General features: G+C 54.1%; 10 protein-coding genes across 10 annotated transcripts; 5 read left to right on the top strand and 5 right to left on the bottom strand.

The window, feature by feature from the left end:
• The first annotated feature begins 4 nt into the window (after window positions 1-4).
• BO70DRAFT_163650 (uncharacterized protein) lies at window positions 5-482 on the top strand. Its single transcript, XM_025538307.1, has one exon. It carries the CDS (start codon window positions 130-132, stop codon window positions 370-372), a length of 243 nt encoding a protein of 80 aa, XP_025402438.1. The 5' UTR covers window positions 5-129; the 3' UTR covers window positions 373-482.
• Window positions 483-1,349: 867 nt separating this feature from the next.
• coaT (acetyl-CoA hydrolase ACH1) lies at window positions 1,350-3,135 on the top strand (the record flags this gene model as incomplete). The annotated part of the gene is made up of 4 exons (XM_025541694.1): window positions 1,350-1,492; window positions 1,584-1,824; window positions 1,882-2,847; window positions 2,911-3,135. 4 exons carry the CDS (start codon window positions 1,350-1,352, stop codon window positions 3,133-3,135), a joined length of 1,575 nt encoding a protein of 524 aa, XP_025402437.1.
• A 943-nt stretch (window positions 3,136-4,078) lies between these two features.
• BO70DRAFT_163630 (oxidoreductase, short chain dehydrogenase/reductase family) lies at window positions 4,079-5,188 on the top strand. The gene has a single exon (XM_025538306.1). The coding sequence runs from the start codon at window positions 4,291-4,293 to the stop codon at window positions 5,152-5,154; it is 864 nt and encodes a 287-aa protein (XP_025402436.1). The 5' UTR covers window positions 4,079-4,290; the 3' UTR covers window positions 5,155-5,188.
• A 1,290-nt stretch (window positions 5,189-6,478) lies between these two features.
• BO70DRAFT_163617 (uncharacterized protein) lies at window positions 6,479-8,322 on the top strand. Its single transcript, XM_025538305.1, has 3 exons — window positions 6,479-6,758; window positions 6,820-6,933; window positions 6,995-8,322. The coding sequence occupies exons 1-3, from the start codon at window positions 6,704-6,706 to the stop codon at window positions 7,996-7,998; spliced, it is 1,173 nt and encodes a 390-aa protein (XP_025402435.1). The 5' UTR covers window positions 6,479-6,703; the 3' UTR covers window positions 7,999-8,322.
• Window positions 8,323-9,630: 1,308 nt separating this feature from the next.
• On the bottom strand, window positions 9,631-10,083 carry BO70DRAFT_393752 (uncharacterized protein; the record flags this gene model as incomplete). Its single annotated transcript, XM_025546404.1, has 3 exons — window positions 9,631-9,664; window positions 9,760-9,884; window positions 9,997-10,083. 3 exons carry the CDS (start codon window positions 10,081-10,083, stop codon window positions 9,631-9,633), a joined length of 246 nt encoding a protein of 81 aa, XP_025402434.1.
• A 645-nt stretch (window positions 10,084-10,728) lies between these two features.
• BO70DRAFT_163551 (uncharacterized protein) lies at window positions 10,729-11,404 on the bottom strand. Its single transcript, XM_025538304.1, has one exon. The coding sequence runs from the start codon at window positions 11,280-11,282 to the stop codon at window positions 10,839-10,841; it is 444 nt and encodes a 147-aa protein (XP_025402433.1). The 5' UTR covers window positions 11,283-11,404; the 3' UTR covers window positions 10,729-10,838.
• Window positions 11,405-13,316: 1,912 nt separating this feature from the next.
• Window positions 13,317-15,930, top strand: btgE (putative cell wall glucanase (Scw11)). Its single transcript, XM_025545214.1, has 2 exons — window positions 13,317-13,710; window positions 13,783-15,930. Exons 1-2 carry the CDS (start codon window positions 13,533-13,535, stop codon window positions 15,561-15,563), a joined length of 1,959 nt encoding a protein of 652 aa, XP_025402432.1. The 5' UTR covers window positions 13,317-13,532; the 3' UTR covers window positions 15,564-15,930.
• Window positions 15,931-16,002: 72 nt separating this feature from the next.
• Window positions 16,003-17,104, bottom strand: BO70DRAFT_426879 (uncharacterized protein; the record flags this gene model as incomplete). The annotated part of the gene is made up of 2 exons (XM_025547837.1): window positions 16,003-16,212; window positions 16,301-17,104. The coding sequence occupies 2 exons, from the start codon at window positions 17,102-17,104 to the stop codon at window positions 16,003-16,005; spliced, it is 1,014 nt and encodes a 337-aa protein (XP_025402431.1).
• Window positions 17,105-19,271: 2,167 nt separating this feature from the next.
• BO70DRAFT_359518 (uncharacterized protein) lies at window positions 19,272-20,066 on the bottom strand. Its single transcript, XM_025542560.1, has 4 exons — window positions 20,032-20,066; window positions 19,756-19,907; window positions 19,625-19,702; window positions 19,272-19,566 (listed from the first exon to the last, which is right to left on the bottom strand). The coding sequence occupies exons 2-4, from the start codon at window positions 19,849-19,851 to the stop codon at window positions 19,546-19,548; spliced, it is 195 nt and encodes a 64-aa protein (XP_025402430.1). The 5' UTR covers window positions 19,852-19,907; window positions 20,032-20,066; the 3' UTR covers window positions 19,272-19,545.
• Window positions 20,067-20,593: 527 nt separating this feature from the next.
• On the bottom strand, window positions 20,594-21,561 carry BO70DRAFT_359517 (uncharacterized protein). The gene has a single exon (XM_025542559.1). The coding sequence runs from the start codon at window positions 21,065-21,067 to the stop codon at window positions 20,843-20,845; it is 225 nt and encodes a 74-aa protein (XP_025402429.1). The 5' UTR covers window positions 21,068-21,561; the 3' UTR covers window positions 20,594-20,842.
• Window positions 21,562-22,361: the final 800 nt, after the last annotated feature.

The following is a 22,361-nucleotide window of genomic DNA, read 5'->3' as shown; positions in this document are numbered from 1 at the left end:
ACGTGTCTTCTACTGTATTTTTTTCCATTTCTTTTTTTCTTTCCATTTTTTTATTTTTTTTTTCCATCTCGAGCCATATCATGTTTATGTCAACGCAGTGTATCTCTCATCACCAGATGAACAGCGAAGATGGTCTCTATGGTTGCACGAATGGTTTGCTGCTTGTTGGGAACGCCCCGGGGGCCTGCCCGGCCGCCGAGGGGGGTTCTCTGGCGTGGGGTCGGCGAGGGGGGGGGTACTGGAACGGAACAAACTGGGATGTTTTTTTTTCTTTGCTACTGTCTTTCCTTTCTCCTTGATTTTGCGTTCCCCTTCATCATCTTGGTCCGCACCGATGCTAGATGTGTAACTAGGCAATATGGGAGTTGTTGATCAACGTGTTAGTAATTGCGAAAGCTCCGTGTGGCCGAGCAGCTTAGCCGATACAGGCCGAGACTGGCCCGTCGGCGCTGTCCTGGGCGAAGCTCGGCCCTTGCCTTGCCCCAGGTTCGGTGATCGTGTCAGCGAACTCTGTGGGTTACACCACCGTACGCAGTCCCGGACGGGGGATTTCTGGATCCTAAAGCGTAAAATATATCAGCCTATAGCCCCTCAATCCTTTCCCCTTCCCCTTTCTTGAATTGAGCCGGAACAGACCCTTTCTGGGGAAAGGTGGGAAAGCTGGGGGTGACGGTTGCGATGGCGAAGGGAAGCGGCGGGCCGAGAAATTGCCGGCGTGACGTCAGCACCTGAGGCGCCAATGCATCTGGCGGCTGCTGCTGCTGGCTGCTGCTGGCTGCTGCCTTCCTTCAGCCCACCCACTAAGTACGCGCCCAGAGGGAGAAACAGGAAGGTTTGGGCGGCGGTGGAGATGCAGGCGACTCGAACGCCGGGCAATTGAGTCTCCATTCCCCCAGGCGGACGAGGGGTGGTCGGCCGGGGGATTAAATATTAGCTGGTCGTCGGCGGCTACAGGACGAGGTGCATACCTGCAGGGCCTGTCAAGGCCGAGGGTAGGGGGAGATAGTCAGATGGTCAGATAGTCTAGTCTCGTCTAGCGAGTCTAGACTGGCGTTCTCCTCACGACGGAGTAAATTAAACCCTCTGGAGCTGCGGCGTGACAGGCAGCCGGCCAGTCAGCGGCGTGGCAGCCAACCTCCGCCTGGCCGGGGCAGTGGAAGAGAAGAGGACGATCGTGGCGGGGGTTCCGTCGTATTTCTACCGGCCTGCGACCTCTCCGCGCTTCTTTTCTCCCCCAACTTTCCTCTCTCCCTCTCTCCCTCTCTCTTTCCCCCTTCCATTGACTCCCATCTCTCCTCTCTCCTCTCCTCTCCCTCCCTCCCTCCCTTCCTCCCTCATCCACCACCACAATGGCAGCCTCCGCTCTTCTCAAGAGCCGTGTCCGCCGGCCCTCCTACCTCAACAAGCTCGCCAAAGCCGAAGACCTAATTGACTTCTTCCCCCATGGCTCGTACATCGGCTGGTCCGGATTCACGGGCGTGGGCTATCCCAAGTAGGTTCATCCCGTCCGTTCTCGTTCCTGTTCCTGTCGTCGTGTTCGTGGAAGAGTCCAGGAACTAACTCGAATGTGCCCTGTTTTCTAGGAAAGTTCCAACGGCGCTGGCCGACCACGTTGAGAAAAACCAGTTGGAGGGAAAGCTAAAATACACTCTGTTCGTGGGCGCCTCATCCGGCGCGGAGACGGAGAACCGATGGGCGCGCCTGAATATGATTGAGCGCCGCAGTCCGCATCAGGTCGGGAAGGAGATCGCCAAGGGCATTAATAATGGCCAGATCAAGTTCTTTGATAAGCATCTGAGCATGTTTCCGTCGGATTTGGTTTATGTATGTTTCTACTTTTGCTGGTGTTGGTGTTGTGGAATCTGGCTAACCGTCTCACAGGGCTGGTACACCTTGGATAAGCCCAAGAACCGCCTCGATGTCGCCGTCATCGAGGCCTCCGCCATCACCGAGGACGGTGGCATTATCCCCGGCGCCTCCGTCGGGGCGTCCCCCGAGCTGGTCCAGATGGCCGACAAGGTCATCATCGAGGTCAACACGGCCAGTCCGTCGTTCGAGGGCCTGCACGACATCGTCATGTCGGATCTTCCGCCGGCTCGGAAGCCGTACCTGATCATGGCGCCGGAGGACCGCATTGGCACCCCGCACATCCCCATTGACCCGGAGAAGGTGGTGGCCGTCGTCGAGTCCGACTACCCGGACCAGACGCAGCCCAACGCGCCCGAGGACGAGGGCTCGCAGGCGATCGCCACCAACCTGATCGAGTTCCTGAAGCATGAGGTCAACCACGGGCGTCTGCCCAAGAACCTGCTGCCCATCCAGTCGGGCATCGGCAACATCGCCAACGCGGTGGTGGGCGGGCTGAGCAAGGGCGGCGCCGACTTCACCAACCTCAAGGTGTGGACGGAGGTGCTGCAGGACTCGTTCCTGGACCTGTTCGACAGTGGCAACCTGGACTTCGCCACCGCGACCTCCATCCGCTTCTCGCCCGACGGCTTCAAGCGCTTCTACGACAACTGGGAGCGCTACGCCGGTAAGCTGCTCCTGCGCTCGCAGCAGGTGTCCAACTCGCCCGAGATCATCCGCCGTCTGGGCTGCATCGGCATGAACACCCCGGTGGAGGTCGACATCTACGCCCACGCCAACAGCACGTGCGTCATGGGCTCGCGCATGCTGAACGGCCTGGGCGGGTCTGCGGACTTCCTGCGCAACTCCAAGTACAGTATCATGCACACGCCCAGCACGCGGCCCAGCAAGGTCGACCCGACGGGAGTCAGCTGCATCGTGCCGTTCTGCACGCACATTGACCAGACCGAGCACGATCTGGACGTGGTTGTGACCGAGCAGGTGAGTCTTCCTTTCCTTCCCTTCTTCCCTTCAACAACAACACTAACAAACTTTATTAACTAGGGTCTCGCCGACGTCCGCGGCCTCTCCCCCCGCGAGCGTGCCCGTGTGATCATCAACAAGTGCTCTCACCCCGACTACAAGCCCATCCTGACGGACTACCTCGACCGCGCCGAGTTCGAGTGCCTGAAGAAGGGCATGGGCCACGAGCCGCACCTGCTGTTCCAGGCGTTCAAGATGCACCAGAACCTGCAGGAGAAGGGCACGATGAAGATCGATAGTTGGTAGGGGATGAGCGTGTGATCGTTTCCAGCGGGAATTTTCTGAGTTTTGGAGTTGTATATTGCTCTGGTTTGGACATAATTTTGAATACACCGTTTCTTGAGTTCATATATTATGGGGTTGTAGAGTAGAGAGTAGAGTGTAGACTGTTGAGATTGAGATTGAGATTGAGGTAGGAAGGGAAAGGAATGAATGGGTATATAGATGGTAGATGGTATATTGAGGGATAGAAGAAGACTTCACTACAAAGTGTACACAGGCCACGTGCCATGCCAGAATGCACATAGCAATATACCGCCGATCCCGATCCGTTGTGATCGCCGTCGGCATGACATGACATGACGGACAAGACGGGACAGCTTCCCCGGCATGTAATCGCCAATACCTCTCCCCTTCCCCGACCAATCAACCACAGAGTATTTATACTTTCATAAGTTATTGTATCGGCCCTGGTATAGCCGCATACATTTTAACCGGTAGGTCCTGTACATAGACAGACCATACACACATATATATCTGTGTACATGTACATAATACATACTATATTTTAGAAGCCAGGGCTTCTATTGTGATAATCTGATTTGATTAGCTGGGTATTCATTATCTTGATTCTGCCTCCTGCCCCACATCTCACGAAACCTTTTGGTAAGGTTAGAGGGTAGTACTGAGCAGAGGTTGCTAATACAAATACAGACATTACTTCTACTAAGGCTGGAGATCACTAATACTAACACCATAGTTTACTAATCCTGATGATAGATGAAGTGGATCTCACACGATCTCACATCATATCAACATGGGCATGTTGCTGACAAATCCACGCGACCGACACAGACACAGACGGTAGACTAAACTAGGGATCTCCGGTGGCAGTCATAATCTCCGATGCCCTAAACCGCCGACGGCATGGAATTACGGCGGACATAACATGACGGTCGGATTTGGGGTGGGGGTTAGGTCATTTCAGACTTCGGGTTGAGATATAGGACTGCTAAGAGATAAGTATAAGTACGGTGGCATTGCATCGTTGAAGGAGCCGTGATTATTTGGTCCCACCACAGCCACCACAACCACCACAACCACCACAACCACATATACAACCGCACACACCTTGCTGATTCCAGCACAACTTGAATAACACCAACACCACCACCACCCAACATGTCCAACCACATCTCCACCAACAAACTGGCCCACCACCGCGTGCTCCTCCTAGGGGGCACCTCGGGGGTCGGCTTCACGGTGGCGCGCGGGGCCCTCGAACACGGCGCGAACATCGTCGTGTCGAGCTCCAACCCGGAAAAGGTCTTGTCGGCCGTCGCCCGCCTGAAGGCCCTCTACCCGGAGCCGTCGTACACCAGCCGAGTGGCCGGCTTTGCCTGCGACCTGGGCGACCAAACCACCATGGAGGCGAACCTGGTGGCTCTGCTGGAATATGCCACCGCGGGAGATCTGTTTCCTACCAGCACCAGCACCTCACTCTCGGGCTCAATCGAAAAGAAAGAAAGAATCCCCCTCAACCACATAATCTACACGGCGGGCTCCCGACCCGACCCCCTCCCGATCACCTCTCCCACGCTCACGGCCTCGACGTTCTCCCAACACACCACCGTCCGGCTCCTCGCCCCGATCCTGATCGCCAAACACTCCCCCACCTACCTTTCCACGGCCCAGTCCAGCTCCATCACATTCACCTCGGGGGTACTGGCCCTGAAGCCCCACCCGGGGATGACGCTGGGCGCGGCCGCCGCAACGGCGCTGGAGGGTCTGACGCGGGGGCTGGCGGTGGAGCTGGCGCCGGTGCGGGTGAACACGGTGATGCTGGGGGCGGTGGAGACGGAGCTGTTTGATGCGTTTGGGGAGCAGCGCGAGACGTATTTGGGGGTGTTTCGGAAGGGGACGTTGAGTGGGGAGGTGGGCAGGCCGGGGGACGTGGCGGAGGCGTATCTGTGGTGTATGAAGGATTGGTTTGTGACGGGGGAGAGGGTGGGGACGGATGGGGGGTGGATGTTGAAGAGCAATTAAGATTGGATTTGATTTGTTTTCTTGGAGAAGGTAGTACGTACACTGGAAGAATGAATGTGGGTTTGTCTTCATATACAGGTGCCGTCCACCTTTCGTATCCGATACAGCATAGTCCATAAGCCTGCATTCAATAGGGGCTTCACTGTCACTGTGCGGCAGCAGGCGGAGCATCCGAGTATAAGGCCCGGGCCGAAGCGCGGAATATGTGTAGGGAGGTATGACAGCGATGCATAGAGAATGGATGTCCCGGGGCGAGGGGCGAGGTCGGGGGGTCGGACGAAGCTTTCTTCACGGCATGTCTGTGAGCTAGCGTGGTAGAGTAAGCAGTTGTGACCACATGTGGACCACATGTGGGTTGCTCCAATAGCCAGTTTGCTCGAGCGCTGCGGCATGCAGAGCATTGCACGCTTTTCACAACCCCCGTACGATGTCATTCTGTTGTCTTTGAGTTCGATTGGGGTCTGGGGAAGTCGATCCTCCAGGATAGCATTGGGGAGAGGAGTGGGTCTGAAGGCCGATCGGCGATCCAGCTTGACTCAAGACAGATCTCTGGAGAATCTGGACTCTTCAAAGTCGGATGGGTTTGAAACGAAGAGAGAGAGAGAGAGAGAGAGAGAGAGAGAGAGAGAGAGAGAGAGAGAGAGAGAGAGAGAGAGAGTCTGCAGTTGCCGGTCGGCTTTGGCTGTTCGTCTGGCCATGTGACCGGCGCGTCTTCAACCGTCAACCGTCAACCGTCAACTGTCAACACCTTTCTCTACACTCAACCCAGCAGCAGAATGCAAAGCACCCACGCGAGGTATAAGGATGCTTCATCTTGCCCCAAATCTTCTTGGTGGGTGCTTATACAGTATTGTCAGAAAACGGAGGCATTCAGGAAAGTATCTATCTGCCTGAAAGCGCCATGTTTTGGTTCCTTCATCGGTCGAAACCAAAGTCTTGGAGTCTAATCTTGTTCATAAGGTACTTGGCTGGCAATCGCAGACCTGAGACAGTACACAGGTTATTGAACCCTCCACCTGCCTGTCACCGTCTTTATCCCGTTTGCCACAGTTGGACTGTATCTTTGTCAAGATGGACGAGACAATCGCCGCTATTTTGATCTGCTTGCCCTTTCAACTCGTTGTTGCCGCAAGCTCGCTCTTTCATGGCTCCCTCGACAAAGACAACATAGCAAGCCTTTAAGGGCCCTCGTCCCCCGAATCCAGTACAGTCGATCTCTACCAGCCCCATTGCTCAACTCAAGTTATATTTCGAATCCTACTCTACTATTTTACTTACTCCCAATTTTGCTCACCAATCGCTTGCCTGGCAAAATGTTGCTGAACACTCTGGCGACCGTGGTAAGTAGTTTGAGGCCTGATCGACCTGCATACCATGCAGCCTGGGTTGATTCTTTCTCTAGGCCCTAGGTCTATGTCTGTCGAGGGTGGCCGGACTATTGTTGGCGACATGGCGACGGAAAAGCGGCCCTTCCGATAACCCATCCGGATCTCCCACAGCTGGTTCTTTCTGCGACCCTTGCGAATCCCCATTGTCTGAATGGTCTAACATGTCCGAGTGGTCTCACGACATGGCCGAGTCGTCTGGTGACGAGGTTGAGAGTGGTAAGTAGTCCAAAAACACCACCAACCTGCATACCCGCTAAGCTGAGCCAATTGACTCTAGTTACTCGGTCTACGTCTGTCGAGAGTGATAATGCTGTTGCTGGCGAGAGCGCCATGGACGAAAGCTTGAAGAGACTTCATGACATTGGAGGATTTGGCAACCAGAATGAATGGAGTAAGTACTTCAATACCCATCCACCTGTGTAGTAGCCTGGCTGACCAAATTGGCAATCCAGAAACCATGCATGTCTCGATAAACCTTGCCGGTAAATCTGACTTTATGGATCCCCCTGAGGATCTGGTACTCAACGCTAGTTGCGTGGGTCACAGAGCAAGTCAAGGTGTCCTTAGAACCGCGTACATCGGTATGGCGATAGGGCTGATAAACTTCGTGGTCGCTTTCGACGTTCCTCCGCCACCGACCCAGCCTGATGAGGAGCCAACGCCGACGATCGTTCAGCAATGTATCGATCTTTACGTCAACAAGTCATTTGAGAAACTGATTCGGTTTCTAGTACCGACCTGCAATCCTCTTTTCGAAGAGAAGTTGGCTGATCCTCCAACCACTCTGGAATCCGTTCTGGAACGCGGGTTAGTTTCCATCCGGATCACTTCCGCGGACGAAGAGACGGTGATTTTTGAACCCTACCCGGAAGTCTTCCCAGAAAAGGAAAGAATCGACTGGGTTTCCCTGAAGGGTGATCTGGTGAATGTCCCCGTCTTTGAACTGTCGGAGGTGGAGAATTTCCGCATAGGGGGCAATGGCCATGTGTATCAAGTCAGTATCAAAGGGAAAACCTTCCTCTACAAACCGGCAAAGGCGCTTGGACCTCTTGCCCGGGAAATTTCGATGTTACAGAAGGTAGTCGGGTGTTCTCTTCGGGTACCGAAAGTGGAAGGGATACTTGGTATAAATACCAAGTATTCCGGGATCCTGATAACATTTATCCCCAGTTCTTTTACTCTTTCTCATTGGACTGCATTTGAAGCAAGCGTTGCCGAGCGCCAGAAGTGGTATGATCAAGTATCTGAAACCATTCGCATTCTTCACAAGAATGATTGTTGTTGGGGAGATGCCAAGGATGAAAACATTGTGATCGATAAGAATCGTGATGCATGGCTCGTTGATTTCGAAGGGGGTTATTCACCCGGCTGGGTTGATGTTGAACTTAGGAACACTTTTGCTGGAGACTTGCAGGCATTGAGCAGGCTTCCCAGATCCTTGCGCTTGTGCGATTGAGTCACCATCCACTGTGAACCGTCTTGTGTCTGTATCTAGAGCTGTGCATTCGATTTCCATGCAATTCCGCCCTGTTGTGAGCTCCACAGGCTCGCTTGAAAAATGGGGTGGCAATAAGGGCTTGCAATATGACAGCCACTGCTTGTCTCAACGTCTCAGACTTCTGATAACCAACCTATAAGGATCTTGCAGGCCCATCACAGCCCCCATCCGCCGCCAATTAAAGTATACCCTGAGGTTTTACTTTACAGTGACTTTGAATAGGATCCTATTACTACCTACGTCGGTACCTACTATCGCAGACATACTACCATCCGAATTGACCTTATATAATCTTCTCTGTAATTACTGATATACTGGTGGCCATACCTCTCTCTTTCCACCAGGAATACTCTTCTACCTTTTTTCCAGATATTGCGCAAGCGTGAGTTCTGCACAGCACCAGTCATATCACTGTCATACCCGAAGTTAGAGATCTATTAACCGCCTATCTACTATTGCCTAATAGTATTCCACGCCCTGGTAAGAACAAGACCATACACATAAAGACTTTATGATTCGATATACTTGTATTGCTTTCGAAATCTACTCTGAAGATACTCAGTGTGTATATTTGGAAGTGTATCACGATGCTGGCACCCAGTTCTGTCTCGAGAGGCAAACGCAGAGGAAGTTCGTCCCAAGAGTAAAGTAGTACTCTGTAGGGGAATAAGCATAGTGGCTTGGGAATTAAGTTCCATAAACCTTGACCATGGGATTTGCGGTCTGGTATTTCCGTGGCAGATCAACAGAGGAGGCGCTGTCCCCCCGGGAATGTTACCGTGTACCGTACTTAGTACCTTAGGACATCTTCCGGCCTCCATTATGCTGACTATGCGACGCGTGATATTCAGCCTGTCTGGCTGTCCACTTAATGAGAACGCGGAGATTGTGGTTTGATTAGAAGGATATGTATGCGGTCTCTCATCTGTGGATAGAGAGCCACAAAGAGACCATTAGTACAGTTGTTAGTAGCGTGCTTTGTCAGTGTACAGTACAACCCCGAAGTTCAGTCACTTGCATAGGAAGATACCAGGGGGTCTGTATTCGCGGTGCCTGAGGTTGCTATTAATATACCGCAGTGACTGTCTGCGCCCTGCGCTTCCTCCATCTTCCTCTTCACAAACAAGTTAACAAACTACTGAAAGCTTACTTATCAGGAATTAGAACAGCAATCCTTCGCCCTTATTTTCTTGCTATCTACCCCCCCCCCCCTTTTTTATACTACTCTACTGACACTTTACTTCTGATTCCAGATATCCTCCGGACCAAACCACGAAGGATATCACGATCCCCGCGCAAGACCAGACAAAGAGACCGAACAAAGGGATTCACCCATGCCCCCACAACAATCTACCGACCTACCCACCTACCTACACACCACTCAAGTGAAGGTCTCCCTACACACTCACCCCTCCCACCCAAAACAAATTGAAGTCAAGTGAAGTAATAAAAGGTATCATCATTATTCGCTAAAGGAAACAAAAGCCGTCCCGAACACCATGCAGCAACACAACACAAGACCTCGCGGGCATAAGCAGGAATCCGAAACACCCATCAAACCAGATCCATCCCCGCCCAAGCCAGGGCCAGTCACTCGGGAGGCGTGTACGAGCCGCCCCAGAATCTAAGCGTCAACTGGTCAGCCTCACATCCAAGTTCCATCACCCGCTTATTGCGGCCGAATCGGACAGGGTGATGTGTGGAAGGGAATGCACGTACCGACTCCAGATACTCCCGAAGAACCCTTGGTGTTCTGCCGCGCGGCGCTTGGCCCAGCCGGACTCGACGTTATAGCTTTTCGTGTCTTGGAGACCGGCGAAGAGGCCGCGGCCACCGACGGCGTGCTGGGGGGTGTTGGTTAGTATTGAGATTTGAGATGATAAGGTGAAGGGGAGGGAGGGTTGGAGGAAGGGAAGGAAAGGGATGGTGTGTGTGTGTGTGTGTGTGTGTGCTTACTCGCTTGGGAACGTTCTTCACCCATAGATCGGCGCCAAAGTCATTTTGCAGACGGGCGGTGTTGGAGTGGGGTGTTGTTTCGGTCATGGTGTTGGTGTTTCTTGGTGGTGGTGGTGGTGGTGGTGTTGTCGTGTTCCTGGAGGGGGTATACAGATCCAGGTATATCAGAATGTAATGTAGCTTTTGAACCGAAGCTGAAGCTAAGTAGACTCGATACTGCTTTGATATGAGAGTGATTGGTAAGTATTGATTATTGACTACCACCACCACCACCACCGATCCACCACACAGGTTTATATACACATACGGAGTACACACCAACGCATCGACATCCTTCCTCACCGCGACAGTCTCGGAAACCCCAACTGCCGTCATCCCAGCAAAGAAGCCACATCGAACCATCACCAACAATGGCATCTCTGGATCCGAATCACCTCACCTGGTGCGTTCTCTCACCGGGGGAGGTCATGTCCGGGGTAAGATCACGTGTGATGATGGCATCGGAAGATCTGGGCAGATGATGGGACGATCCGACCAATGGGGAGACGGACATTTACGAGAATTGTTAGGAAAGGATGAGGGTGAGAGTTTGGGTTGGGCGTGTGGGCGTGGGTGGTGGCCTGATGTTTTGCGGACGGCGGGAATGGGATGATGTTGTGGCTGCTGCGCTGCTGTTCGGTGAGAGATGGTGGGTGGTACGATCGATCTCTGTTTTTTTTTTTTCCCATTCCTTCCCCCCTGTCCCTTGGGCGTTGCGAGATGGAGTGATTAGATAAGTGGATGGATTGATTGACTAACTATATAAAGGGCTCAGTCTGGCTACGTGTTGCTGCTGCTGGATTTTACTGCGATGCCAATCTGATGTACCATGGTGTGGCTGGTTGGGCTGGTGGACTTGGTGGACTGGTGGAACTGCGATGATGGCGGTGGCGCTGTTGGAGTCGACCGACCACCTCTCTCCCTCCCTCGAAGGAAGAAGAAACAAACGCTCCAGAACCTTGTGTTCCAGAATGTCTGCAAACTTCCAGGAATGTGTGCCCGTCAATGAGGAGCAAGAATGCTGTGATCGTTAAGTCAAGGTTTGACACATTCCACGGACGTGCCGTCCTGGAAATATCTTCCCCTCCCGTAGGGCGGACGATGGCCGTCTGGAGGCGACGAGGCGCAGGGCTGCGACAGGGACCAGTAATGTCCGTCCGATTCTTCCAGAAGCCCCGACCAAGACTTCTATTCCCGTACGTAAAATAGTGGCCTCTTATACTCGCCCACTCCAAGTGCTGTTGCATTCAGGGGTAATCAGAGTCATGTCTCACCGCACCACGACTGGGACTATCGACGGTTAGTGTGTTAGCTGAACTCATGTCCAAGTAAGACACAACTTGGCCTTCCAAAATAAGCCCCCTCGACGACTTGTCTCTTCGGCAGATGGCTTTGACTCAGAACAGGCTCAGGCCAAGCCTCGTCAGGGGCAATTCGCGTCCGCAGTGGAGGACTGGAGTGCAGCACTGACCGGTCGAGACCGGGCGACGATGATCACTTCCACGGAACGGTGTACGTCCACGAAAGAATCAGCGTGCTGGCCACCCGATCAAATTCATTGTCTGTATCATCGGTCCCTGTACTCGCGTAGAGGTGTGCAGCAGAAGGGTTGGTGTAGGGACGAAGGAAGCCCAGTCCGGGGTAGTCAGAGATCCGGCGACCACGAGGCGCGATAGATTAACACTCCTTTTGATGGCGTTCTGACTCGTCGCGAGGGTACGTACGTAGGAGGCATCTAGACTGACTACTTAGTCTGGAGTCCAAGCCCAGTGAAAAAGTTAAACACGAGAACCCGAACTTTGATCTCTATCTATCAATCACATCGCATCAGTGGGCTCGGGTCTCGGCATCGAGCGGCCACAACGCGTCTGTCATGGCAGCCACCTCCACAGACCGTCCAGCCCATAGAATGGTCAATAGACGACCGATCGGCCTGCACCCAGGCTGGGCATGAGATGGAGATCGACCATGGCTCGTGGATTATTGTCAATTATTGACTGCAAGTCGACAGGCAGGGTTATTGAACCTTCTCCCGATGCAACCCTGGCTGTGTGTCTCTCCGTCTGTCCGCTGTCGGCTGTTTGTCTAGGGGGCGAAAGCCGCGGAGTGCCGCGCGCCCGGATACTCCCCGAACGGGGTGGCTGTCAGGCTGAAAAGCCCACCCGGGAGGCTGATGGGGGGTTGTTTCTATTCTTGTGGCTTTGTGCCTCCCCCGTGAACTCGTGCGTGTTTCATAATGCCATCCGGTGTTCAGATCCTGCGATGCAGCTGAAAGAACCGCCGGGTTTAACGGTGTGGTGTCTCGCTTTTGCTTCTTGCAGACGCACCGCGACCGAATAATGGTACGGAGTACGGAGTACCAGCGCGGCTTCCTCTCTGGGTGGAACCCCGGAAATTAAGGTGTTGCAGTGCCCAATGGCAGCCACCCGAGTCAGACAGTGGGGGCTCAGCGCCATGCTATTTCGGGTAGAGTGAGGACACCACATGCAGCCATGTGGGGCTTTGACTTTGTGGGTTCCTTGCAGCCTGCACAACGCAGCAAGCAGCAGCCAGCAACTCACGCTGTGGACGATGGATTGGCTTTGATGGCCGAGCTTGTTTTCTGCTGCCTACAGCCTACTGAGACTCTGGTTGCCGGGGTGTCTTGAATGAGTCTGGTGTGATGGGAGGGAAAAGGATGACGGCACTTACGTCAGTCTGAGTCGCCAGGGAGGTCAGGGATCGCGGGTGTCCTCCCCCGGCTAATCTTAAGTCTCGGAATCATCATCCTCCCGGGCTCTGCTTCGATTCCTGGAGCGGACGAAGACCCTGAATGGATGTCAGAACTGTGCCAAGTCAAATATCAGCGGCGACGGCACCGTATCCAGGCCATCGGCTGCTTGGGACAAAGAGTCTGAAACCGGGCCTGGAGGCCATTGACTGGAGGTCCGCCCATATCGATCCGTGCAGCCAATCACGGCGCCGCAGTGCCGGGGTGCCCTGCAGCTGGGCGACGTCTCTCCACCAACGGAATGGCTGCCCCCACCTCTATCCGAGCCGTGCGGACTACCACTGGACGCGCCTCGGGGGGAGGATCCCCGGGCTGCGCTCCATCGTGAAACCGGCCACCAATGGCGCCGCTGCGGTGCCTGGCGCATCCACACCGCCCCCTTTTGCGATTGGGGGCTTCAGGGCCAGACCCAGGGGCGTGGATGTTCCCACGATCTTTTCTACTGCCCGATTTCCGGCCTTTTGCTTTCTTTCTTTTTGCTTTTTGCTTTTCTTTTTCTCCCTCCTCCCCCCTCTTTTCCTCCCGGGTTTCGTCTCGCAGATCGTCCGTCTCTTTCTCCCCCCTTCGAGAAAGATATCAAAAGCGGCCGGCGTTCCCCTTCTTCTCTCCCTCTCCTCTTCTTCCCCCCCCGGCACTTTTGACCACCGCTTCACTCTTTTAGCGGGCATTCATTGCAATTGTCATTCATTGACTTGTTCCGAATCCCCTTCAGCCCCCTTCCGTCAACATGAGGGGTGCTTTCCTGGCCACCGCCGCCGCCGCCATGGCCGGTACGGCGCTGGCTGACGGCGCTCACCGTCGTCACGCCCACGACTCGCTTCACCACAACCGGGCCGTCCAGGCCGAGGCCGACAACACCTGTGCTTGCACCACCGAGGTTGTGACCGTCTGGGGCTCTCCTACCCGTAAGTGGCTGGTTCCAACATCACGAACGTAACGCGATGAGGCGTTTGTAAACAACCCACTGACATCACCAGTGGTGCCTGTCCCTACCACCATCACCTCCGAGGTCGTCACCACGCTTCACTCCACCAGCTACACCACCGTTACCGTTGTCGCCAGCGAGTCCGTCGGCGAGGCTGCCACCACAACCACGGAGGTCGTCGGTGCTACCGGTGGAGCTGCCGGCAGCGCTGCTCCCAGCGAGTCTTCCACCCCTGCTGAGGGTGCCAGCGCCGGTTCCACCGGTGGTGCTGCCGGCAGTGTCGGCGAGCTCTCTTCGAGCCCTGCCGCGGCTGCCACGACCTCCTCCACCGTGGCTGTCCCCACCGCTGCCACCACCGTCTTCTCGACGACCGGCACCTACACCATCCCCGCCTCGACCATCACGGTCACCGTGCCCACCACCGTTATCGCGGACACCACCACCTCTCTCGCCAGCGGCACTCAGCTCTACGGTGGTGAGACCACCTCCGTCCCGGCCTCCAGCACCGTGACCTACCCGTACGCCACCGTCGAGACCTCCGGTTCTACCGTGACCACCGTCATTGAGTCCACCACCTACGTCTGCCCCTCCGCTGGCAGCTACACCATTGCTCCCACCACCACCTACGTTCCCTCCAACACCATCATCACCTACCCGGCTGTCTCGACCGTCACCCCTGGTGTCTACACCCACAGCGCCGAGACCGTGGTCGTCACCGTGACTGACTACACCTACACCTGCCCCTTCGCTAACGCTGAGAGCACCACCTCTGTTGTGGCCGCCACCAGCGCCGTCAGCGTTCCCGCCGTGACCACCACCGTTGTCGCTGCCGAGACCACTGCTGCCGCTGCCGTGACCACCTCCATCGCTGCCGAGGAGACTACTGCCGCTGCTGCTGTGACCACCACCGTCGCCGCTGAGGAGACCACTGCTGCCGCCGCCGTTACCACTTCCGCCGCCGCCACCACCGTCGCAGCTGATACCTCCTCCGTCGTCGCGAGCTCCTCCAGCTCCTCCGCCGCGGCCGCCAGCTCCGGTGTCAGCGCCAGTGGCAACAGCATGGGAATGACCTACACCCCCTACACCGACGCGGGAGGCTGCAAGTCCGAGTCGACCGTCGACTCTGACATCGCCATCATCGCCGAGAAGGGCTTCACCCACATTCGTCTCTACTCGACCGACTGCAGCACCCTGGAGTACGTCGGTACTGCCGCGGCCAAGTACGGCCTGAAGTTGATCCTGGGTGTCTACATCTCCAGCACCGGTACCTCCGGAGCTGCTGACCAAATCACCGCGATCACCGAGTGGAAGGACTGGACCCTGGTCACCCTGATCGTTGTCGGTAACGAGGCCATCTCCGACGGCTACACCACGGCCGCCGAGCTCGCCACGTTCATCACCTCCTCCAAGGCGTCCTTCGAGGCGGCCGGCTACACCGGAGAGATCACGACCACCGAGCCCATCGACATCTGGCAGGAGTACGGTACCAGCAACCTGTGCTCGGTCGTCGACGTCGTCGGAGCCAACATCCACCCCTTCTTCAACGCCCAGACCACCGCCGCTGAGGCCGGTACCTTCGCCGAGGCCGAGGTCAAGATCCTCAAGGCCATCTGCACAGACAAGACCGTCATCAACCTGGAGACCGGTTGGCCCAGCGCCGGTGACGCCAACGGCCTCGCCGTCCCCGGTGTTGCCGAGCAGACCACCGCCATCAAGGGTATCCGCGAGTCCGTCGGTGAGATGTCCGTCTTCTTCTCCTACGCCAACGACCTGTGGAAGGACCCCGGCGAGTTCGACGTCGAGCAGTACTGGGGCTGCATTGACCAGTTCTAAACGGGTGCTGCACTCGGATATGTATAGTTCTTGAGAAATATGTTGTTCATTTCCACTTCTTTTCTTTTTGCTTCCCCAAACGGCTTGGAGTTTCGATTCGATTCTCGTTCCCCCTCCACAGGAACACTTCCTTCCCCCTCCGCCACCCTTTCTTCTTCTTTCTCTTCTCCCGTACAGTTGAGATTTCTTGTAGTAGATATAACCTTTTTTTTTCTCACACCTATCTATCTATCCATCCATCCATCTATCCATCTCGATCCTACCTGGGTCGCGTGACCATGGGGTTGTCGTTGGCTTCTTCTTTTTTTCCCTGTTCTTTTCTTTGTGTTAGTTTGTACATGCTAATTCATTACGGGCTTACGATGGCTATACTTTCTCAAAACCAGTAAATTCGTTCCCTAGAATGTGGTAAAGCTTGTCATCCCTCTCGCCTGACTCGTCAGTCTGATACATCGCTCCCTTCATCCCACACCAGCTCGGCCAAAGATTGCCGCCTCTCCGCATCAAACACATAATCCATCTCGAATGTCCCCCTTGCCGGTCGCAAAAACATATCCTCAAATCTGATAACAAACGGCGCCCCGGTCACCTCCTGCCCACCCTCGCACGGGGACCCCGCCCACACTGCTCCAGCCAAGCGCCCTCTCGCCTGACGACCGACACAGCCACTTCTCAGCGTCGCAATCCCGCACAGATATTCCCCGCTGCAAAGACCTTGCTTAAGATTCCTCCCATACCATCTCCGCAACCTTCTGGAGGGCGGCGGCATCAAAGGTGTAACCAACGTGAAGGGGAGATGACGCCGGGCGTAAAAACATTTCCTCGAATCGGATGGTCAGCGGCGCACCCGTCACCGTGACCACCTGGTTCACTCGCGACACTGCGATCGTTTCGGATAATGCCGCGCGCCAGGAGTGGCTCCGGAGAGTCTGAAGACGGGGCAAGGGGGCTTGCGCGGGAACGTATTTCTTGAACGTCACCAGCTCTTGGTCTCTATCAATACACACCGCGATTACCACTTGGACGAGGCCCTCCGAACGTCCGATCCAGAGGTTTGCATCCACCTCCAGACGTGCATCCGACTCGGACCACCCACTCTCAATTACCACCGATGGCCATTTCTGGTCGCGCCCAGGTGGACGGTGTACGGGCCTGAAAGAGGCGTCCGGCTCCTTTTTCACAGGAGCGTCCTCCACCCTGGCTGCTCCTTTAAGGAGCAGCTGGTCGTCGAGACCCATGGAGGTAGTGTCGTTGATAATCCGTTTACTTAAATGCCAAGTCGCGACTTCGTGCTGATTCCCTGGAATTTTCACAATGAGCCTCCGGGTATCTTCATCGTAGCAAATGCGGACGGCTCTGGAGCCAAAAGCTTCAGGGTTATCAAGCGATTCCCGGACCAGCGCTGGCGGCACATGAGAGAACGACACATAGGGCGCCGGGTGTTTTTTCCTCATCTCGTCTTGGATTACCGCGCAGATGCCGGATGAGGTGGATCCAATCGCATGGACGGTGTTCATTGGGAGGCACGAGGTGATGTCCATTTCTGCAATTCTCGCAGTGGTGGCGGTGGACGGGGGACGGGGAATATTGACTGGCCATGCCATCTCTATCTAAGAATTGACTCATTAGTCAACGTAATAGTGATGACAATGATGTCAGAAAGGGTCATTTTATGGAATATCCTACCTTTTCCTCACAGCGCGGCTCCGGCCCAACGGAAAAAGATCTGTCAAGAGGGAGGAGGGGGAGGCCGTGACGAAACAGACACTAAGAAGAAGAAGAAGAAGAAGAAGAAGAAGAAGAAGAAGAAGAAGAAGAAGAAAAAGAAGAGCTTAAGCCAGAGCAGTGACGGGGTATCCACATCAGTGAATGAGTGAATGTGTTAACCAGTCCTTGGTGAAAGTAACATGCATCTACTCCCTTCTCCCCCCAGCTCTACTAGTCATAGACAGCGTCATCCCCCCCCCCCCCCCAATTCAACCAAATACTGTAGAATGTGCCATGAAAAAACCACCGTTCCCATCCACAGGACTTGCACTGACCATCTGATGATGGTATCCTATAGCAATCGATCCTCATCCCAAGCAGTTGCAGACTTGACCGAAGACCAGTCCACCTGCCCCGTACTCATGATGAGCTATACGAACCACCCCCCCCCTCAAAAGCCAGCAAATGAAAACAGGAACAGCATCCATCAAATCGTGTCATATCGACCCAATACCATCCACTCCAATCTCAAGTGAAAGATATTCCTTGATTTCCACCATCACACACCTCATCATCCAGCCAAGTCCGGGATCAATTGCTGGCCCACGTCACTGGTCCACCACATCTCTGGGTTTCCGATGAAAAACTACGCTTCCGGGGCCGGTGAGGCCCTGGGTTACCTGCGCGTCCGCCAGAAGCAGTGTTTGCTCGATATAAAGCAGTGTCCTGTTGGCAATCTCGATACCAATTTCCGCCTTATCCAATTCGCCACCTAATATCCTCTCGATCAGTGGTCAGCACCTAGATTTATGACCCGTATGAGTCGCGGACAGTAGTAGTACTGACGAATATAGTCCAGCCGAAAGGGAAACCGAAATATCCCAAGACGAATTCCAAAATGTTTCAGTGCCGAGGGGATCCAATCTCCGATTATATCTGTTGGAGTCAGCTTCAGTTCCATGATATCCGAATGGAGGCGGGCACGGCAGGCGTGGAGGTCTCGGTATGTTTCCCGCAAGAAGACATTTCGGGACTCGATGTCGCGTTTCGCGTGAAACCTGTTCCATAGAATTCGGGTTCTGAGGAGGTTGTAGAGCTGGCGGTTACATAGTGCCATGCTGATCAGATCGTTTGGGGGAAGCCATGAGGTGACCCGGCGAATAATACCTCTCGTGAGATTTTGGAAAGACAAGGGCATCTTCTTCTTTTCTCCTTTGAGGCTGGGATGGGGAGCAGGTAGCTCAAGACCTCGGAAGAGTATCTTGCTGGAATTCCGATTGATGATAGTTGGAGGGCGAGCAGGAGGATGGGGGCGAACTGGAGGGGACCTTTGTTCTGACACCAATCTGTCGTCATTATGCCATGAGCGGCGGAATTCACCGGGCATACACGTAGCTTTATCCCACAAAGTCGACGTCTCAGATAGAAGAGTACTGTGTGGCATGCACGCTGCAGAGGTCCGATCAAATGAATCCCTGATGGCAATTCCTATCGCTCTCTACTAAAGTCTTATCCTATACCAGTGACTGACTTGACCAAGTCGACTTCCCGAGGAACCGCGCCCTCCCCGAAATTAGCAGAAGAGCTGGGGGAATTTACCCACGCCAAGTCCTGCCATATTAAATCTGCATTGTCCGGCCGCAGACAATCCTGAGATTGTACTACTGGGTAGGATTTATCACGACCATGAGAATGGGCTGGTCAGGGGAGATAGATGGAGCGTGAGTAGCAGGGTGAACAGGCGACGTGGGGGAGGCAGAGGGTAACATACAGATTTAGTGGCTGTAATAGAAGTTGGAATTGTTCCCGGAGCAGCAGCTTCAGGAGGGGCACAGCTATGGTGGTATTGATACCCGAATGAAGGGAGGATGAGGTGTTCCACTTGCCCTTCTTCTGCCCTTCGACAGCAACCAGTTGTCATCTTGCTGTCAGTCGAGTCTCATCCCATCCCCAAGTAAGAATCGAGGATCTATCTCTCTCGGTAAAAGGCAAGAACATAAGTAGTAAGAAGAAGTGACGTATGTATTGCACATTAAGGACCCTCCTTTCACCGCGTGCCTAAAGCACCAAATGCAAGTATTGACACATATTAGTGGTATTCAACAAGTACAACTCGCAAACCATCCTGGTGTTTGCCTTGATAACCCATTCTGTTCCGTTCGTCTTATCCGAGCATCAATCCACTCATTCCCCCGATTCCCTCTTCAGCATTATGTATCGCCATGCCCGTAGGTCTTCATTAAGTTTGTTTGCACGTGGTCGACACGCGTCGTATTTACTGGTAGGAGTGGCAGCGCTGGTAGCATCGCTGTTAGCTGCTACGCTTTCAGACTGCTTGGGGGAGGGGAACTTACGTGATCGGCTCCGCAGTAGAGGGGAGGACAGCAGCCCATTCCGCTGGTGAGGTTTCCGATGCAGGCTCTGTCGTTGAGCTGGGGGTTGTTAGCTGTTGTTTACACAGGGGGGCGGTTTGGGATGGACTCACTCCGATGCAGGAGAGCTCGGTGTTGAACATGGCGTTTTCGGCGGGTCTGGCGACGGCCACTGAGGCGATGAGAGCGATGACGGCGAGGAAACGCATCTTGAGGATGTATGGAGGAGGTATGAGGTTTGTGGTGAAAGAAGGTTCGTTTAGCTCTGGAAAACGGTAGCAAGTCAGCTCATCACATGCCTCTTCTGAAGACAGCGGTTGGAATTCCCCGAAGATGAGATAGGTCGGAAGAAGGTTAGGTTGACGATAGGATCGGGACGTGGCACATACCGGATCACGCACGAGGCAGGAGAATGAGGAATGGCGATCGAGATGGGAGAACGTGAAGGAGGGGGGAAGAGGAGATGAGGAGTAGGAAAAGGGACTGGTCAGGCAGGGATGCCGGAGAGGGATAACGGTTTATTTACGCGGCGGCGGCAGGGAGGCGGTGGGCGGCGATCGATGCCTGTTTGGAAGGGACTGGGCGTCATAGTAAACACGGCGGTGGGACTGTTGTACACTGTATCCTGCCACAGTACGGAGAAGATACGCTGTGCAGCGTGTACGGTGGGAAACAATGCAGGAACAACTGACCTTGAAACAGCAATCGGCGGGATCGGCGGCGGGACCCTGGGGTCCAGATCGACAGGCCCCGGCCCCTGATTGGTGCCGCTGTCGCCTCGCGTACGGGGGCGCCGGCGAGTGACATTCTCGCCCCCGGGTTGGATAATACAAAGTACACTCTCCCGGCCCCCGATCGGCGTCTTGGCTTGGGCAGTCCGGTATCAGCCCCATTCCACCCTGATGGCGGATTGATTAGTGGCATCCAGATAGCAAGACAGTGTAAGTTCATAATCTCTCTCTCTCTCTCTCTCCTCTCTCCCCTATTGACAGATCGCCGACCAACTACTCAACTCACATGGAACCGCCCTGAATCCCAGCCAACTCAGGTTTCATCGATACCTAACCGCGGCCCCGATAAAATGCAGTCACACCCCTTAACGGCACTCAAACTTGAGACAGCCCTTGCTTAATCATGTCCGTGCCTGGGTGGAACTCCCCCATCTCCTGCTCATTTCACTTCACTGCGCCGGAAATTATTTCAGCCCTGTGAATCCACTCGAGGCGTCATCAGGGCATTGCTGGGGGCTCGCTTACAACGGCAAGAAGGGAGCTGGATTAAGCTATCTACCCGCCAGGTTACAGATCCCAGGCAGATTAAAGCATCACGCAGGATCGGTGTGATGCTTGATGCAGGTGGCTGAGACGCTACGCTATAGCCGCCCTGACTATAGGTCCCCTGCTTCTGCCAAGGCAGACAGGGCATGTTTTACCTCTCAACGTGTCTTAAGCAGAGTTTCTAGGCGTCGAGGGTTTCTGATGCTGTCCGCCCGGCGAATTCTCTCCTTCACTCGTTTTGGGCAACTGGGTACTCAGTGACGGTGTGCTTCCACTCCCATGGCATTAACTCGATGGCTAGGATTCAATTACACTGGCCACGTCCCTACTTTAAGCGCCTTTATTGTCCTTAATAAGTCATTGTCATCTCTTTGATGCAACAGTCATTAGACCTGTCACTGCATGGGACCATTCTCTCCTCGTCTATAAAGGCACGGATGTTTCCCCTCCAATTCCCATATGCCTCACAACTGCCAATCGCTCTCACTTGGCGTTCCACGTCACTTTCCACATCAAACCATCTTCGCCCTTCCTAGGATGACCTAAGCTGGGAATTCTCCTTTTGTCTCGATAAACTTCTGTTGTCGAATTGCCGGTGAATCAACAAACCAGGAAACTTAGACCATCCTGAGAAAGTCTTCACCTGCTCTATAAATGATGGCTTTTGAGATGTTAAGCAATGGCAAGAGAGCCATCCAAAATAAAATGCCAAAGATATATTCAAGATAGGAGACATAATTTCAAGCAGCATTATCGGCCTAACTTATGATTGGTTATACCGCCCCAATTACAACGGCAAACTTATTCGCGGACAAACCACGATACCTCAGCTCTGCGAAGTGTCAAACATATCTTCAATACAGAAGACATATACTAAGTACCTAAAACAGCACACCTGACAAAACTTCCGGTCACTTCTGCCATCGCCATCGCAACGGCACAGTCACTCAATGTTCCGAGGATCAAGCAAGACGATATAGCTCTTGAAATGCCAACGACATCTTCAACAAAGGAGACATATAAGACACTCGCCACCTGGCTGCTTGCGCTGTCGCTCTCACAGTGACGAGGTCATGCGAGGCGATCTCAAAATTAGAGGCAAAGAAAGCGTCACCGGCAATGAAGAGCATGCTGCATTGTCCTTCGGGAGATATATGCCATGTACAGTTTCCGTATCGCTTCTCGCAAACACACAATTTCAGCTGCTTCAAGAGCTTTCCGCGAATTGGAAAATACTCAAGCTGAAATGACCTGCCGTGTTTAATGAAGCCTTGATATACAGGCACTACACATGTTCATGTGACCTTGGCCTGGTTTTCAAAACCGAGATTATTAAACTCGTCGGACTAGACAGTGCACGCGTTCAAGTCGGGGCCTCTGTTGTTCATGGAATGTGATGGAAATCGAAATTTCTGTCCCTGGTATCCAGCAGAAATAGATAC

The sequence above is a fragment of the Aspergillus heteromorphus genome (assembly GCF_003184545.1).
Source record: "Aspergillus heteromorphus CBS 117.55 chromosome Unknown BO70scaffold_4, whole genome shotgun sequence".
Lineage (NCBI taxonomy): Eukaryota > Fungi > Ascomycota > Eurotiomycetes > Eurotiales > Aspergillaceae > Aspergillus > Aspergillus heteromorphus.
The sequence above is the reverse complement of the archived record's forward strand: the minus strand, read 5'-3'. Positions and strand labels throughout refer to the sequence as shown.